The sequence below is a fragment of the Cavia porcellus genome, unplaced genomic scaffold, assembly GCF_034190915.1.
Source record: "Cavia porcellus strain 051 isolate PalLab524CR breed Dunkin Hartley unplaced genomic scaffold, mCavPor4.1 scaffold_24, whole genome shotgun sequence".
Lineage (NCBI taxonomy): Eukaryota > Metazoa > Chordata > Mammalia > Rodentia > Caviidae > Cavia > Cavia porcellus.
Window position 1 is genome coordinate 14,675,884 of NW_026947507.1, and position 17,456 is coordinate 14,693,339.

General features: G+C 35.1%; 1 protein-coding gene across 21 annotated transcripts in view; it reads right to left on the reverse strand.

The window, feature by feature from the left end:
- Tenm3 (teneurin transmembrane protein 3) overlaps positions 1 to 17,456 on the reverse strand; it is a 2,467,413-nt gene that overhangs the window by 153,171 nt on the left and 2,296,786 nt on the right. For all 21 annotated transcript variants that reach the window (XM_063234704.1, XM_063234707.1, XM_063234699.1 and 18 more), the window contains one exon: positions 4,019 to 4,257. In XM_063234704.1, coding sequence (XP_063090774.1) covers positions 4,019 to 4,257 — 239 coding nt within the window. The remainder of the gene's footprint in view (positions 1 to 4,018; positions 4,258 to 17,456) is intronic.

The following is a 17,456-nucleotide window of genomic DNA, read 5'->3' on the forward strand; positions in this document are numbered from 1 at the left end:
AAATAAATTGGGGAAAATGGCATCAGATTTGTAAATTTTGAAGCCTATGTGCTGTTTGCCATAGCAAATTTCTTTCACAGAATCTAAACTGAAAGACACTAATAAAATGAGCACAGATGTACACACAAATACCTACATAGTCACATGCACAAGAAAGTCACTGCATTTTGAGGGAGTGGTTAATTAAAAAATAGCCACTGAATAAAATTACTGCATATACATGATATAATGATAAGTGGAAGTTTGGTATAAAATGCATTTTAAAATATGAACTGTGACCAGGTGTGGTGGTGCATGTGTATAATCCTAAAACTCAGGAAGCTGAGACAGAAGAATCGCTGCCAGTTGAAGGCCAGTCTTTGTTACATAGTGAGTTCAAAGACAGCCTGAACTACACAGTGAGACCATCTCAAAACACAAAAGGGAAAAAAAATAGACCTCTAATTGTATACATGCATTCAAAACATCTGGAAAGGTATATACCAAAAAGTTATCATTAGTTTCCTATATACAGTGGAGTTACAATGAATTTTTATTTTTTAGGCCTTTCTCTATACTCTGAAATTTTGACAGGTATGGAAAAAAAAAAAAAAAAACACTCCAAAAACCATGTTAAAAAAAAAAAAAAAACCACAAAGCCTGTCTACTTCCCTGTCTTGTCTCTATTTCTTTCTTTTAGGAACTACTCAGCTTTTCCACTCTAACTTCACATCTGAGAAAAGATACGTTACAACAATACTGTCTTAAATTCTCATTATCTTTCTACAAGGTAAGAAAGAAAATTCTTGGATAAAAATATGTCCTCAAACTTATTTTTTTCTTAATTTTGGTTGTTTTATTTTTTAATTTCAGGAGCTCCACTTAGTTTTTTCAAATCTGTTATAATACTTTTTATCCAATACTGCTCTTATAGATATTCTTTTTAAAAATGTTTTGCTTTGCTTTTAAATTTTATTTTAAAGAGAAAGATAAAATTTCAAAACATAGTAATTAGAATGTACAATGATATATACATTGCTCAATGCTATCTTCAAAAATTAGTTCAAAAATTAGTTACTTAGCACAGACCTTTCTCTTCGATGAGCTCAGAGAAATCAATAGTGTAACTGTCTTAACTATCTTTTATATATTTATAGTCTTTCAACTTCTCACACTAGTGAGAAAATATGGTCAAACTTATTTTTTTTAAAAAAACTTATTTCTTAGGCTTCTGCTTTATAACTGTCAATGAGAGAAAGGAAAAGGGACCTATAAGGAAATAGCAAACGAAGCTGCAAGAAAGCTGCGCCCCATTGAGGTGACGAAGGCAATCTGATGCTAAATACTGGTCTCCCCGTGGATTCAGGGACTTACCGTGCTGATCTTGCTGGAGGGGCAAGCGTTCCTTTTTTTCCCCTCTCAGCTTTACACGAACACTTAATAGGCTAGGATAACCTTCCCTGAGAGAAGTGCCATATTTTTTCAAGGACAAAGGCAGTCTCTTTCATGAAAAAAGATTTATCATAGTAACTGATGAAAAAATACAATTATTTTTCTGAGTAAAAAAAATATATCACTGTGTTGGTGCACAAATCATTTAAATGCAGGAAAACCAATGAAAATTTAAGCATATCTGTACTTAATTAAAACAAGAAAATTGTTAAGTTTCTTTTGTAATTAAAGTAATTTCGCCAAATAACACTGGGATAGTACCTCAAACGGTAACTGGGACAAAATAAATTTCTAATAAATATCTACTAAACTAACCAAAACATGAATATGTTAAATATATAATTTTCATGTTTTCATGTGGAAAAAAACAAAAGGGAGAAGTTCGTAACAGTGATACTAGCAGGAATAAGACAGGAGGCTAAATACCAAAAAATAAAATCAGACAATCTTTAAAAAGAAAAATTTTAAGTGTTTAGTTAGAAGAATTTCAGTTATATTCACGAATAAGACCCTGAAAAAAAGTACAAGTCTCAAAAGTAATAGTAACCTAACCTTGCATTAAAATGCTACTTTTCCTAATAGTTGTACCAACAACAACAACAATTAAATGGTATTAAACTGATAATCAAAATATTTAACAATTGCTAAGGCACAGACACCTATCACAAAGCATACCTAACAGTGCGCCTGATACTAAATTCCAGCATCCACTTTATTTACCTATCTGGCATGCACTATGTTAAAAAAAAAAAAAAGGAAAATGAATCCCCCACAAACACAAATTATCATTTATTACATTTCATTTTTTACATGTACATTTCAGAATTATTTATAATTGTTTAGCACCACAATTCTGACAGGCACAAATAATTTATACAGCTAATTAGAAGAAATTCTCTTAGCGGCTGGGGTATTTTCTAACTGAATACTAGAAATTCATCTATAAAAAGTGATGTTTACTGTGAACTTGGTCATTTACATTCAGTGCTATAAATGCTGTGAAACAGCATAGTATTGCTGGTATGGTGGCAGATGTCTGTAATCCCAGCACTGGGAGGCTGAGGCAGGAGGATCGCTGTTGAGTGTGAGGCAGCCTGGACACTATAAATGAGTTCAAAGCCAGCCTGAACTACATGGGGAGTTCAGTAGATATTTATTTTGCCCCAGTTCCTGTTTTATGAAGAGTATTATCCCAGTGCTATCTGGTGAAAAGCATAGTCTCGTTCCATTAAGATGTGATATTGGGCAAATGGCAACACTTTGGTATCTGATTTAACCATTTTATGAGGGAGATGTTAACTGAGATTAAAAACTGACAAATAGGTTTCATCTTGCTTTCATCTCTGATTGACGGGTAGCGGCTGCTTGAGATGTGGCACAAAGCACTCCGATGAAGATAATGAGGACGTCTCTAGGTTCAGTGGGAAAGAGTGCTCCGAATCATTAGTGCTGTCTTCCACGGTCAAAGAATTGGGAATAATGGTACATAACATGCCATATAGCTGCCATCCCTGACTCAATTATCTCTAAAGTTCTTTCATGCTCTACAATTCTGTTTTTCCATTAACCATAGTGACTCAAAAATGGTTATTTCATTTGTTCAAAGTACATAATTTATATCTAAGGAGTATTATAGCGGTTGGTAGACACTGGTTCACTGCAAAAGCCTCATACTATTCTATATACAGCTCTGTAATATTCTTATTCAGTTGTAGAATTTCATGGGGCAGCACAAATTGCTTTGTAAACTTGCGAATGCATCACTGACTGTTGTTCTTGGTGGATAAACCACACAGCCTATGATTTATCTCGGTGGACACCATTAGCATTTCAATGTGGCAGGCCTTTCCCTTGGCTGAGAAGCAGATCAAAATCAGATGCAGTCATTTCTGGCATTTTTAAAAGCAATTTTCAGTAATCTGCTCAAATGTATTTCAAAATAGTTAAATGAAAGGAATATTTACAGTTTCTATTAGTAGCTTTCATCATTTGGGTTACTTTTAAATTAAAAGCATGATCCACACTACATTGGAAAAGATGGAAAATCACATATATGAAGGCCTATATAATCTGTTCATTGTTTTATGGATGCCCAGGCCTCTAGAGGGTGTTCCTGAGTGCAAGATGATGGTTCTGAGTGATGAGTTTTACATTTAGATAGCTGAGTTAGCTGAAAGACATGTAATATCACACGTAGTGGAGAGCTCCCTATTGAGCAAGCATTGAAGGAGATTCAGGTATAGTGTTCATTCTTGCAAACGCATGAATCATTTTGTGTGCAAAAAATGTAATAGTGCTGTCCATGTTTCACAAAGAATGTCAGTAACAGATGTACTCTATAGTGTGTGCAAGAATATAAATTGCTCTTTATAATAATGAATTATCCACACAATTAGCTTTTCTCTTTGTCTACATCTGCTGAAAATTACTTAAATTATTTTATGATTTGGAATATATTATTACCAAACCATCCTTCACAAAACACACCTCCTAATATACTTCTTGGTCAAAAAGTAAATAAATCTGACAAAACAATGGTATAGTGTCCCAACTGACAGATAAAGTAATTCTAAAATCGTGTTCTTACCTATAAAATATGACAGGAGTATTGCCAGGAGCACTGAGACCCCTACAGCACACAGTGCGGTACATTTCCAGCTACAGTACTTTGAAGACTTCTTGAATTTAAAAGCACTTCTTGATAGGGTGTTTCTAGGTAATGGCCGAGTAGGCGGCGAATAAACAGAGCCAGATGCCATTGTGTACCCTGGGGTTGCAGTACTGAACAGTGGCGTTGTCCCTGTTCCTGTTTTGAATAGGAAATGCCTGTGAAAAAAGGAGAATATCGTTATAAGATAATATGTTATGACAGGATATCTTAAATTTAACAGGCACAGCTATGCACTAGCTCTCCGGTGTCTCTCTCTAACACAGTCTCTCCTCTCCATTTACCTCAGATAACTTAAAAATAAAGTACATGCTTTAATCAAAAAAGCTAAAATCATAAAAATGACTCTAATGAAAGAGGCTTATGTTTAGTGTGTGTTATAGGGTTGTACATGCAAAGGGTCACTGTTCCTTCAAATAGACATCTTCAGAGATTATGAAGTTATTCTAATCATACACCTGTGATGAACTGAATAAAATCATTCTGGAATCATCATCTCCTGATGAACCAACTGCATTAAGTGTGAGTATTTTATTACTCACATAACAGTCTCGTTACATTATAGTTACACAGGTATTTGTATTATGAGTGTGCACTCATGTAAGCACATGTATACATGATTGTGTCAATGTTCTGCATGTAGATTGACTTTCCGGATGTCCATGGAGAAGCAACTGGACTAGCCCGCCACCCAGCATGCAGCATATGCTGCAGGCAGGATCAAGTGGTCCAGAAAAGTCCAAAATAACAGCCAGAAATCAAACCAAGGGACCAGAGAGACAAAGGCAGGCCCAAGTGTGGGCACATATGCTGACAGTGGGCGGGACCAGTGAGACCGGGATCAGGCCCTGCCTGGGGTGACATGCAACGCCAGGTAAAACTACAGCATGGAAGAGTCTGAAGCAGCAGTGAGGGACCAGAAAGCGGTAATTTAAGTGACCCAGCCTGGTGCTTTGGCACACAAACACAAGGAATGGAAGGGGGTGGGGCCGCCATTCTATATCAAAGGTTGGGAGAACTCCACCAACAGAGCAGTCCAAGCCCCCATCCAAAATCAGCTCCATCCCATCACAAACTGCACAGCAAACCTGGCTGGAATACACAGCAGATTTCTTGGAGCTGATTTGTACACTACCACAGATCTGTAAACACCAGAGTAACTTTACTGCTTTTTTTTTTTTTTTTTTTTTTTGGTCTGACTGGTCATCCTTTTTCTATTTGATTCAGGTGTTTTGTGGTTTTCTTTGTTTTAGTTGGGTTTTGGTTTTTTCTTGTTCTTTCCTTCTCTCCTTTTCTTTCATTAGTTAGGTTTATTATCTTTCTGTTTTCTCTTATTCTTTCTTTCTTCAACTATTTCTTCAAATTATATCTTCAAGTAAGTAAACATTGCATCTTTTCTTCCTGATTCACCTCTAAACTCCTATATTTTCTCTTTTATCCCTTCTCTCCTATGTCTTCCCACTTCTCAAAACTTTGGTGATCATCTTTTGCCATCCAGCCTTGTCTCTACCTCAATAATCTATCTTGCCCCATCCTTTCTTGACACTACCCCACACCCACAATAGGAGGAAGTCGATGTGTGTTAGTTGATGGGATAAGATGGACTTTGTTATATAACTGGAGACTTTGATCTTACGGTCAAAAGTTTATAGTTATCACTGTTTGTCAGTAGCTCAGTTGTTCTTGATGTTATTATTATCACTTGCTGAACTTCTCTGGTGAGGATGCCATACATATTATAATCAGTTTTTTACCCTTACCTGATAACACTGATTGTATTTGGTCATAATTATCATCATAGCACAGTAACAAAGGACTGGATGATAAACCAAAAGGCAAATTTTCATTCTTAACAAATAGAAAGGTAGGCTCTTGAGATAGACGTAAACAACCACATGTATCAGGAAGACATTCCTGAAGAACAGACATCTAGGGAAGCCTTCATATTAGAGATAAAGCTATCTACCACAAGAAATTGGCAAGCAGCAACAAAGGAAACAAAATAAAATTAGAAAACAGAAAATGACCAGACACAGAAACAAAATGCTACCCTCAAATCCCTCAAGACAATCCCTGAACACAATGAGAAGTCAAGTCCTGGAAGTTTCTGAAATGATAGCAGCAGAAGTGGAAAAACAAACAGAAAGGCTACAGAAAACATAATCTCTCAGGTGATTAAAATGAAAGATGTTCAAGTAGATACAGAGAAAGGAACAGAAGACCTAAAGAAAATGCTAGAAAATGAAAAAGTAAATAAGATCCAAAATCTACAATAGACATTGTGAGAGAGAAAGAAATAGCTCAATAACTAAGAACATCTGGGATGGGTAAAGGCTAAAAGAAGGGAAGGAGAAGGAGAAAAAATATGTATACAAAAGATAGCTAAGATAATTATACTTCTGATTTCTTTTAGTTTATTGTGAAGAACAGTTTCTGCTTATATTGTTTGATAAATTATGCATGCCTATCTTATAATCTGAGCAACTATTTTGAAGACAACAATATGCAATATATTAACCACTGTCAATTTCTTTATTATATTGTTTTTGAAATTCTGTATCTTTGTTTTTGTTTTTTTCCTCTTTAAACTAAATTTTTAAAAAAGAAATAAAATGATGGAAATCACAAATACCCAACATAGAAAAAAAATGGAATCCATGAAACAGATCCAAACAGAAATCCAAGATAGTAAAACCTCCATTGCATGTATATGCAGCAAATTAAATGAAGGTGAGGATAGAATATCAGATTCAGAAAACAGAATTGCAGCTAATGACCATTAAAATGAAGGCATCTTAAAAATAGCAAGACACCATGAAAAGGCAATCAAATAGGTGTAAGATGAAGCAAGGAAAAACAACATAAGTTTACTAGGATTAATGAGAAAGCTAGAGACAGTCAAAAGTCATAAAAAAAATCTCTTCACAGAAATAATGGCAGAAAACTTCTCAAAATGGATAAAGAATTTAGCATACAAATAAATGAAGCATATAGAACTTCAAACAACCAAGATTTATTTTGGTTTATATCAAGGCAGATAATAAATTTATATCAAGGCAGATAATAAAATTCCAGAAACTCAGCACAAAAACAGATTATTAAAAGCATTTATAGAAAAGCAACAAATCAGCTATAATGGAAAACCCATCAGAATCATAGAAGACTTCTTAACATAAACCCTCAAATCAAGAAGAGATTAAAATGTATTTTAAGCCATAAAAGAAAACAAACTCCAACCTAGACTGATATATCCTGCAAAACTATCTTTCAAAATTGATGGAGAAATAAGATATCTGCATGACAAAGAACACATGAGGAAATTCATGACTAATCAGCTCTTCAGAATATTCTCAGTCATATATTACAAAAAGAAAATGAAAACACAAGTACCAAAACACCAATTTAAAAAAAAAAAAAAACTCACGAGAGGGCAAGCAATTAAACCAATGGCAACCAATAACAAGAAGACAATATGAGAAAGATAGGTCAATACATATCTGTTATAACCATCATTGTAAATAGTCTCAGTTCATCAATCGAAAGAAACTGGCAGAATGAATCAAGAAGCAAGATCTAACAATATACTGCATTCAAAAAAACACAATTAATTCAAAATGAAATTCATAGATTGAAAGTCAAAGGGTAGAATACAATATTCCATGCCATAGAAACCCAGAGAAAGCCAGAGGTAGTTATTCTATCTTCAGACAATACAAATCCCAAGCTAAGGCTGATCAAAAGAGACAAATAGGGTCACCACATTTTTGCTAAGGAAATACCCCAAGAAGAAGAGATAACAATCATAAATATATATGCATAAAACACCAGTGCACCTAACTACACATAACAAATATTAACAGACATGAAAAATCAAATAAGCACTAACACAATTGAAACAAGGGACCTCAATACCTCACTATCACAAGAATGAGCAACTAGACAAAAAGAAAAAAAAATCAACAAAGAAATATCAGAATTAAAACAAATCTGTGAACAAATGGATTTAGTAGATGTCCACAGAATGTTCCACCCCCAAAATTGAGAATATACATTCTTCTCAGCTATACATGGGACATTATGGAAAATAGAACACATATTGGAGCCAAGAACATGCTTGAGTAAATGCAGAGGAACAGAAATTATCCCATGCATATAACCTGACCATAGTGCAATGAAACTGGTAATCAAATGCAAAAGAAACCACAAAAACTACATCAACACACGGAAATTGAACAACACCCTAGTGAGCAACCAATGGGTCACAGAGGAAATTAAAGAAGAAATTAAACAGTATGTACAATTAAATGAAAATGCAAATATCAGAACTTATGGGATGAAATGAAAGCAGTCATACTAGGGAAATTTATAGCAGTATAGCAGGTAAACAGAATGAGCTCAAATAAACAATTTCATGTTGAACCTCAAACTCCTAGAAAAGGAAGAACAAATTAAACCCAAAGCTTGCACAAGAGAAGAAATTACAAAGATCAGAGCAGAAATCAATACAATTGAGACTATGAAAATACAAAGAATCAATGAGCGGAGGGGTTGGTTCTTTGAAACATTAAATAAAATTGATAAACTCCAAACTAATCTTACCAAAAGAACGAAAGAAAAGACTCAAACTCAAGCAATTAGGAATGTAATGTGAAACCACAGCAGAACCTATGGAAGCAATACCTGGTTCAAGAACTTGTACTCTAATAAAATGGGAAATATAGATGAAAGAGAGATTCCTAGACACGTATGAATTATCCAAACTGAATCTAGATCTAAATATTCTCAATAACCCGGTATCAGTTAATGAAATTGAAAATGTATTTAAAAACTTACCAACACAGAAAAGTTCACAACCTGATGTATTAACTGCTGAATATTACAAGAAATTAGAGAAGATCTAATGCCATTAATGCTCTATACTTAATGGAACTGAAAGAGAAGCTATACTTCCAAAATCATACCTGGAAAAAAATATTATCCTAATACCAAAACCAGAGAAAGATCCAACCAAAGAAAGAAAACTACAGGCCAGCCTGCCTAATGAAATAGATGGATGTCAATGGAAATGTTCTCACCCTAGCCTGCTTCCTCAATTGCCACAGGCAGTTGGTCAGTTCTCAAGGATATCAACTATTTTATTTTTAGCTTATGTCAAACACAGTCAGGAAAGTAAATCTGCTAGGAGATGAGAGGGGGAGAATCACAGAATACTTTCTAAAACCAAACCTAAATAAATGTAGAGATCAGTGGAGTAGATTTTAGGTCATCTATCAAAAGATTCCCTAATAACTGGATCATACAACAGTGGGGCCCATTGACTCTACAATTTGTATACTCTCTTACTTTGAAAAAATTTAAGCAGAGATTTAGGGAAGATGACTGATTCTAACTATTAACAATAAAAATTTTCCAAATTAAAAAGCCACCATGCTTTTCATGATTTATATTTAACATCAGGCTGATAACACAGTATATTTAGTTGGTGTCCTAACATTTATAGTAACATTTCCCTCTAACTTGTGCAATGAAGTTAATGGGCTTCACTTTCTCCTTCACAATCAGGAGATCAGAAAATGGCCTTGCGTATCCCGTGTGTGGTCTTTACACAAGATACATTCACAGGGTACACTCCTAAATCTATTTCGTTTCAATATTCTGTATTTTATTATGCATTAGAAAACAATTCAATATATGAAATTATTTAAAGGGTTAATAACAGAGCTGGAAAGCTAGAGTGTTAGTGTCTTAATTCTGCTTTATGTGTCCTTGAATCAATTCTTTAATCACTCACTTTATTTTAATTTTTAACCTGTAAAATGGGAAACATAATCATATTTACCTCAGTTGTTTATTGAAGTTCTTTATTGAAACAAAAGAATGTCAAAAGTATATGGAATAAGCACTAAACTGTTGATGAATAAAAAGGAATTAAATTCATGATTTTATTATTTCATAGGAAAACCTAAAAGGTATTTAAGTGACACACTGAGTGTCCAGAAAATTATTAAGTGAATAATAGCTTAGGTGGCATACAGAAATAGTCAGAGCTGTTCAGGTACGCCTAGCACAAGTATAAGGTGAAGACTTCTGGATAGAAGTTGGGGATATAGCTCAGCAGCACAGCATCTGCCTGGCAAGTCTAAGGTCATGAGTTCTATCCCTGGTTGTTTAAAAAAAAGAATTCTGGATAAAAATCCCGAGATATGGATACTTAAATTCCTGTTCTCTCATTTCCTTCTAATGTGAATCTAGGAACCCTCAATGTTTTTTTCCATCTGTAAAATGGAGCTAATAATTTACTTAGCTTTCAGGCTTGCAAACTAAATGAATTTAAAAATATTTGATCAACCACAAAATTAGAGATGCAAAAAAAGATGTAAATATCAAGTTATAACTATCACGTCTCATACTAGCAACTATAAAATGAATTCATTTTCCTCCACTGAACTACTATTCTATAGAGTGATTTAAAAGTTTATGGTATGATTGAAGGGGTCATTTTAGCAATTTTAACATAATCATGTTCAACATAATAAGAGTGTAGCCTCTGGAACTAGATTATTTTCAAATTCTTGTCACCTGTCATTAGCTGGATGATGTTTAGTAAACTCACTTTTTGTTCTTTAGTTTTATCATCTGTGATGTGGCATGATAACAATATCCACTTGTTGTGAGGCTTTTTATGAGGATAAATGAAGTAACACATATAATGCCTACGTTCGTATCCAGCTCAAGTTCTCAATAAACATTAGCTACTTATTATTCTGTTCAAATTTGCATATTGAAGTCTACATTCCAACAAACTAATAATTTGAAAGTTTTAAATCCTAGTTCAAAATGTATCATCATAGATGGGGTGCAACTTAGTGGTGGAGTACTTCCCTAGCACGCATAAAGTCCTAGTTCGGTATCTAGCACTATACATGCGCGTGCGCACACACATACACGGAGCAACATCATCAAACCAGTAAAGTTAAAAGTGAATTTTCTGATTTACAAATTGGGTTCTGGAGATGGCATTACTCTGAATGAGAGAGAGGCTGCATCAGGCCAAAAGTATTGGTCATTTAGATGAGGCATCCAGCAAAGTTTTTGTGCAAAGGCACAGAGAGTATTTTAGACTTTTCTGGCTGAACCACTGAATACAAGAATGATTCAATGTGCTGTGTTCCAATAAAACTTAATGAACATTGACATTTTAATTTCAAAAAATTTCTCATGTCATAATTTTTTTTATGTTGTCAATTTTTTAAAGATGAAAAAGGCTTTTTTTTTTTTTTTTTTTTTTTTGTATTGGGGATTGAACTCATGATCTTGCACTTGCCAGGCAGGCACTTACAACTCTGAGCTAAATCATTGGCCCAAAAAAGCCATTTTACATCATAAGCAGTATGAAAATAGGTAGATGGGCTGGATGTTTCTTGTGAGCTAGCGTTGACTCTTGATCAACATCCTCACTTTTCTAATGATTATACAAGAAGATTGAATATGAAGCTTAGCCAACCATCTTAAAAGATATTCCCTTAATACTGGAAAGGATTTAAAGAAAAGTTTGAAGGACGCATAAGCATTTCACTTGGTGGAGTGAAAAGGTGGAGTATATCTGTGTTTGTCTGTCATCTATCTGTCTGTCTATCTGGGATATATATATATATATAAAATTGGAGATGGTGAGACATTTAATTGGAAAGAAATCTTATGGTTATCTCCTTAGAAATCTCACTCTAAAAAAAGTCCCAGCATACACTAGAGTACAAATAATCATTTTTGCTGAGTATAGGGAAAGGATGATTGGGTACAACTTGTTAAGTTATAACTCACTCATGGGTTCTTATATCATATCCTTTTTGGATGATTCTTCCTATTACCACTTAACTATCTATTGTGTCCCCTTTACAAATTTCAAAAGTGATAACCACCATTTGCTGAGTGCTTGTTAAGTGCTACAAACTATTATTTCATTGATTATTCACTACAATGCACTGACGGACAAAATAACTATTTAGCATCTAATCCTTCATCCTCCAAGGTTTAGCTCAGATTTTATAACCTGACCACTCAATCCAGCTAAAGCCATCACCTTAATCTCTATCATGTTACCATGTACATTTTCTTCAAAATGCTCATTACAACCAGTTCCTATCTTGTTACTTTGTTTACTTACGTGGTATGTTAAAATTTTTCCCCTGGCACTAGGGATCAAACCAAGGGGCACTCTACTACTGAACTACATCTCTTAACCATTTTAAAAATATTTCTGTTATTATTTTGACACAATGTCTTAGTAAACTTTCTAGGCTTTTTTTTCACCTGAAATTTATTCTTTCTTCCTTGTTTGCTCTACCAACCCCTCTTGCCAAGTTCAGTGACTGTTTTATTTCATTGACTCTGGAAGAGATGGGATAAGATGAAGAGCCTGAGTCTCTTTCCAGTTTTCTGAAGTTCACACTAATAGTTTAAATGTTCTGAACTGGAGTATCACCAGAATATCTGGGAGAAAAAAAGCATGGATAAGAGTTTCCCCACATACAAGGACAGTATCTTCAGCCTGGGGGAAAGCAGAGACCCACTGGAGCAGAGATGCAATGGGACCCGTTGAGAGAAGCCGGCCCTCTGCATGACAGGCAGCACGCTGGGAAGGTAACAAGACTCCCAGGAGGGCGGAGGCTCTTTCTGTCACTGTTGAGGGTATAAAACAGCAGAAAGAGCCAATGAATCCCTGTACACAGAAACACAAAATGTGTAATACTGGGTACGTGGGCTCCTGGCCCACAACAATTAACTTGCCATGGTGTCGTGGCACCACACAGACCTTCTGGGGGAGAGTAAATACACAGAGGATTTGAGAAGTATTCAGGATACCTGAAAGCAATAGAATATAACAAATATTCTCATTAGACTAGAAAAAAAATTCCATTTTACTCAGGGTTAGGAAGAGAGAAACAGGGGAATCACTAAGGGCAGACGGATGGTGTCCGGGTGATGAAGAGCCTGTTCCTGGCTTCTGAACAAGAAGAGAGTGTGTGGCAGAAGAGCTGAAAGTAGGGGGAACAACCTTACATCTCAGTCAGACAGGTGAGGACATTACTGGATACTAGAGAGAATCAAGCCTGGACTGTGTATGTGATGCTGTTACAGTGAACCTTGCTGAGAGTCCTATGTCTCAGCATGATTTATAAGAAGTTGACTTAACTTCCATGGCTTCAAGGTAGCATAGAAACAGTCAACTTTGCAACCAGGACTGAGGGTCCTCACAGACAGGAGTGAAAGCTGTCTCAGCAATAATTCACAGGTTCACAATGAAGGAAGAGACAGCGTGAAACTGAGCGTCCTGGTGGAGAAGACTCAATCACCGGATGCTCTCTGCTGTGTTCAGAGCATCACGTAAAGTGATATAAAATGTCTAAAGGAAAGTTTCTAGGGATGAGACTTAAACTGTAAGCAAAATCCTAAATCTGTAATCCTGGCTTACTAAGTTGATAGGCTAAGAATGATCTACCCCTACATAATCTAATGCCTATCTTCTTCCAACTTGAATGTAAATCCCACAATGTATTATTTACCTCTGTATTTCAGATTGAAAAAGTTCCTGGTACATATTAGTTGCTCAGTAAATATGTGTAAAATAAAATAGTAACCACTGTAGATGAGGAAGGTGAGTAAATCTGAAAATAGTTGGGACCAAAGTGAAAAGCATACCTGAGAAGTGTTAAAGCTTTATTCAAAACAGTTCAAGTAATTTCTTAATGGGATTTGAATCTGCATTCAAATAGGACTCTAAAGATTACAGTCTTAGCCTCAATATAAAATTTGAATATAAACTGTGTGGAGGACAATGAGTCTGACCAATGCTAATATCTGGTTTCAATTTCCCAAACTTAAAATAGCAATATATACGCTGATTGTTGAGCCAGCCAAAAAAACTCTGAAATATCAGGATTGAACTATTAAGAAATCACAATTTTTTTTTAAAGAAAAAAAGTGATACTTTGAGACACTGCTGGAAACAAAGAGGTGTGGCTCAGTGGAGAACATGTCCCTCTCATACGTGCGGCCCTGAGTTCAATCCACAGCACCATCCCCCTTAAGAAAAAGGGGAAAACAAATGCGTAATATTCTAAAATATATTATTCATTAATATTAGTGTAATTCAAAACTTTTTGATCGGGGCTGGGGGTTTAGCTCAGCGGCATAAGCACCTGCCTTGCAAGCAGGCGGTCATGAGTTCGATCCCCGGTACCGATAAAAATGAAAAAAGACCAAACAAAACAAAACAAAACAAAACAAAACTTTTTGATCTTGAAGCAATGTCTATTCTATTTAATACATACATTTACTTTTGTTACTACAAGAGACAACAGAATGTAATTTTATTTTTTGCCATTGATTTTAACGTAATGCTTTCTCCCCTTCTGTCAAAATGACCAACGGTCTCAGAAGAGTATCAGAGTAGGGCTTGGGCATTCTATGCACAGAACCATTATAAAGCTTTGGATGTGGAGTTAGATCACCACTGGCTTATATTTTTAAATCATTGGTCTTCAATACACCTTTCTAATACATAAAGAATTAGTAAATGTTTAAATTGTTGGATTTTGAAACTATTTACTATGATGTCATTTGTGGGAGGACTCATTTTATAGTCCTGATAGGCACTGTAAAATGTACATGTAAAAAACTCTCCACACAGTAGGAAATGTCTGTTTCAACATATTTTCTATAGCATAGAACATGTGATTTCCGATTTGGTAGAAACAGGTTACTGCTTGGGTTTAGACAGGATGCCGTCTTTCCCAAGAATGTTTTGTTTCCCTTATAATACATAAAATATAAAATCCTGAAAACTGAATTCCATGATTAATAATATATATTTAAATACAGGTCTCTCTTTGCTCTAAGTCCAAATGATGATTTCTTATGGTCAGAATTTCACCAATATTTAGTGAAAAAGTGAATATTTAAACTCATGAGGTATATACAGTAACTTCTTACATAAGAAAATTATTTTGTCATCTAATGCTTTATAAAACACCCATTTGCCTGTGTTAATCATTTCTCCTCATCCTATGACTCTTTTTCGTGGTCATACAGCTTTGGGAATATGCTTCTCACATATAAAAATTTCTGCAAAAATTACTATCAAAGAATATGGTTTTGACCTGGCAGCCACATGAGATTTGTAGAATAAAGGCAGAAAATTTCTTTACTCCTCATATTTGGGAATAAAAAAGTGAATCCTGTCAGAATATACCCTGTTGTATTCAGCAAGAAAGCAGCAGTAGCTTCTTTTAACACAGAGCACACTGAAGCCAGCTGATTTTGGTTCTGATGTTTCTAATGATGCCCTGCATGATGCCTGCCTCCAGTTCCTCAGCTATTTGTGCCACTGTTTTCACTCTGGTGATGAACTCGAGAGGCACACTTGAAGAGAGACTATCAGAGACTGAAACGAGGAAAACCAATTTCAAAGCCCCAAAGACAGCTGGTGCAGAAGGTCACTGAACACTAACAGTTGCTTTGTGGCTTTGGAATCTTGAGGGGGATTCTATTTAACAACAACAACAACAACAACAACAAGACAAGAACTGTGGAACTGCATTGCATCATTAACTTCTAATTCGATGCAGCAGCTAACACACAGACAGGAAGGATTACTGTATATTAAGTACGATTAATAGTTGCTCTTTTGGCTTTATAAACTGGAAGATTCGTTTGTTTGTTGATCTGCCTTCATTTCATCAGCTTCCATTCTGTTTTAGTTTGTATTTTTAAAGGATTCTATGATGTATCTTTATACTGGTCAGTTCACAAATTCAAATATAGTAAACACAGTGAAGAATTTCTTCACTGTCCTTGCTTTCCCCATTCCCACTTTCTTGGTCACTGTTCAGAACCTCTGTCCTTTAGGTCTCACACTGAGGGACTTGGGCAATTTTCGATTACACTTTCTGTCTGCCTGCTCCTGGAGTTCCACCTCCATAGATTCCCCATTCTTCTTGCACAGCTTTTTCCCTCTTATTTCCTAAGTACTAAGGTCTGGGTTCTTTCAGCTCAACTTCTTCCTTTTAATCTACATGTTGAAGACAGAGAAGAGGCAAGGGTAACATAGTCACTAATTTTCTTCTATCCTCAAAATAAATACTGCACTAGCTGGACGTGGTGGTACACACCTGTGATCCTAGCATCCCAGAGGCTGAGCTAGCAGGAGGATCACTGTGAATTCCAGACTAGTCTGGGCTACATAGTGAGTTCAAGGTTACGCTGAATTACACAGCAAGATCTTGTCTCACAAAATCCAATCAACCAAACCAAACCATTCTTAGCTAGCATTCCAAATTGCTTCTGTAAGTTCAGTCATCATTTTTAGCTTCTCTTACCTCAGGTTACTTAGGATTGCGTCTTATAACTTAATTTATTCTACCTCTAGACCTCTTAGTGCCTATGTTTTGTTTCTTAGATTTTTTGTTGTTGTTGTTGTTACTATTGTTTTGTTCTTGGCAGCACTGGAGATTAAACTCAGGGCTCCCACATGCTGGGCAAGTGTTCTCTCACTGAGCTACATCCTCAGCCTCTTCACTTTAAATTGATTTTGTCTTTCAAAATCATAACAACATATACCATTAAAGATTTTAGTGCTAAGATAATCAGATTTTTGAGTTATCACCTATAATATAGATCAATCAATCAATGCTTTACTTAAGAAGATCCTAACAATAGATAGAAAACTAAGCAGGTTACAATGAACTTAACAGAGTCACTAGAACACAATGGGTTAAATCTAGTCTTCTGTTCAGAAAGTTAATATAATCATGTTATATCTCTAATATCGAGTAAATGATTTAGTACATTACAAATTATAGGGACCCAATGAAAAGCATCCTTGGAAAATGTGTTATCATTCAAAGGGGGTTGTGTCATTTCCTCAATGTGAGATTAGGACAAAACAAAATTTAAACAGGTGTGCAATTACTGAATGAAATTTTAATTAGCTTATTACATCAGTGGTTACCTTCATAAAAAGTTTGTTTTCTTCAATATTTTAAATAGTATTAAACTTTTTAATATTTTAAATAAAATTTAGACATTTGGAAAGCAAATAATTGGAATACAAATATGTAACAATAGGTGTAGAGCATCTGCCCCCAAGGCAAAGTTGAAAGCTTTATTAGCGACACGCAGACTCCTGGGAAAACACATCTGTTACATGTAACCTTTATTACACGGCATAGGGAAAAAGGCACTACTGTATAGAAAATGTTGATTTGCTCCCCTCTTTTTAGATCTGTCATTGGACAAAAAATAACATGTTAAACAAAATGTGAACTGTTGAAATATAATGTCTTGATGTCTTACTTTT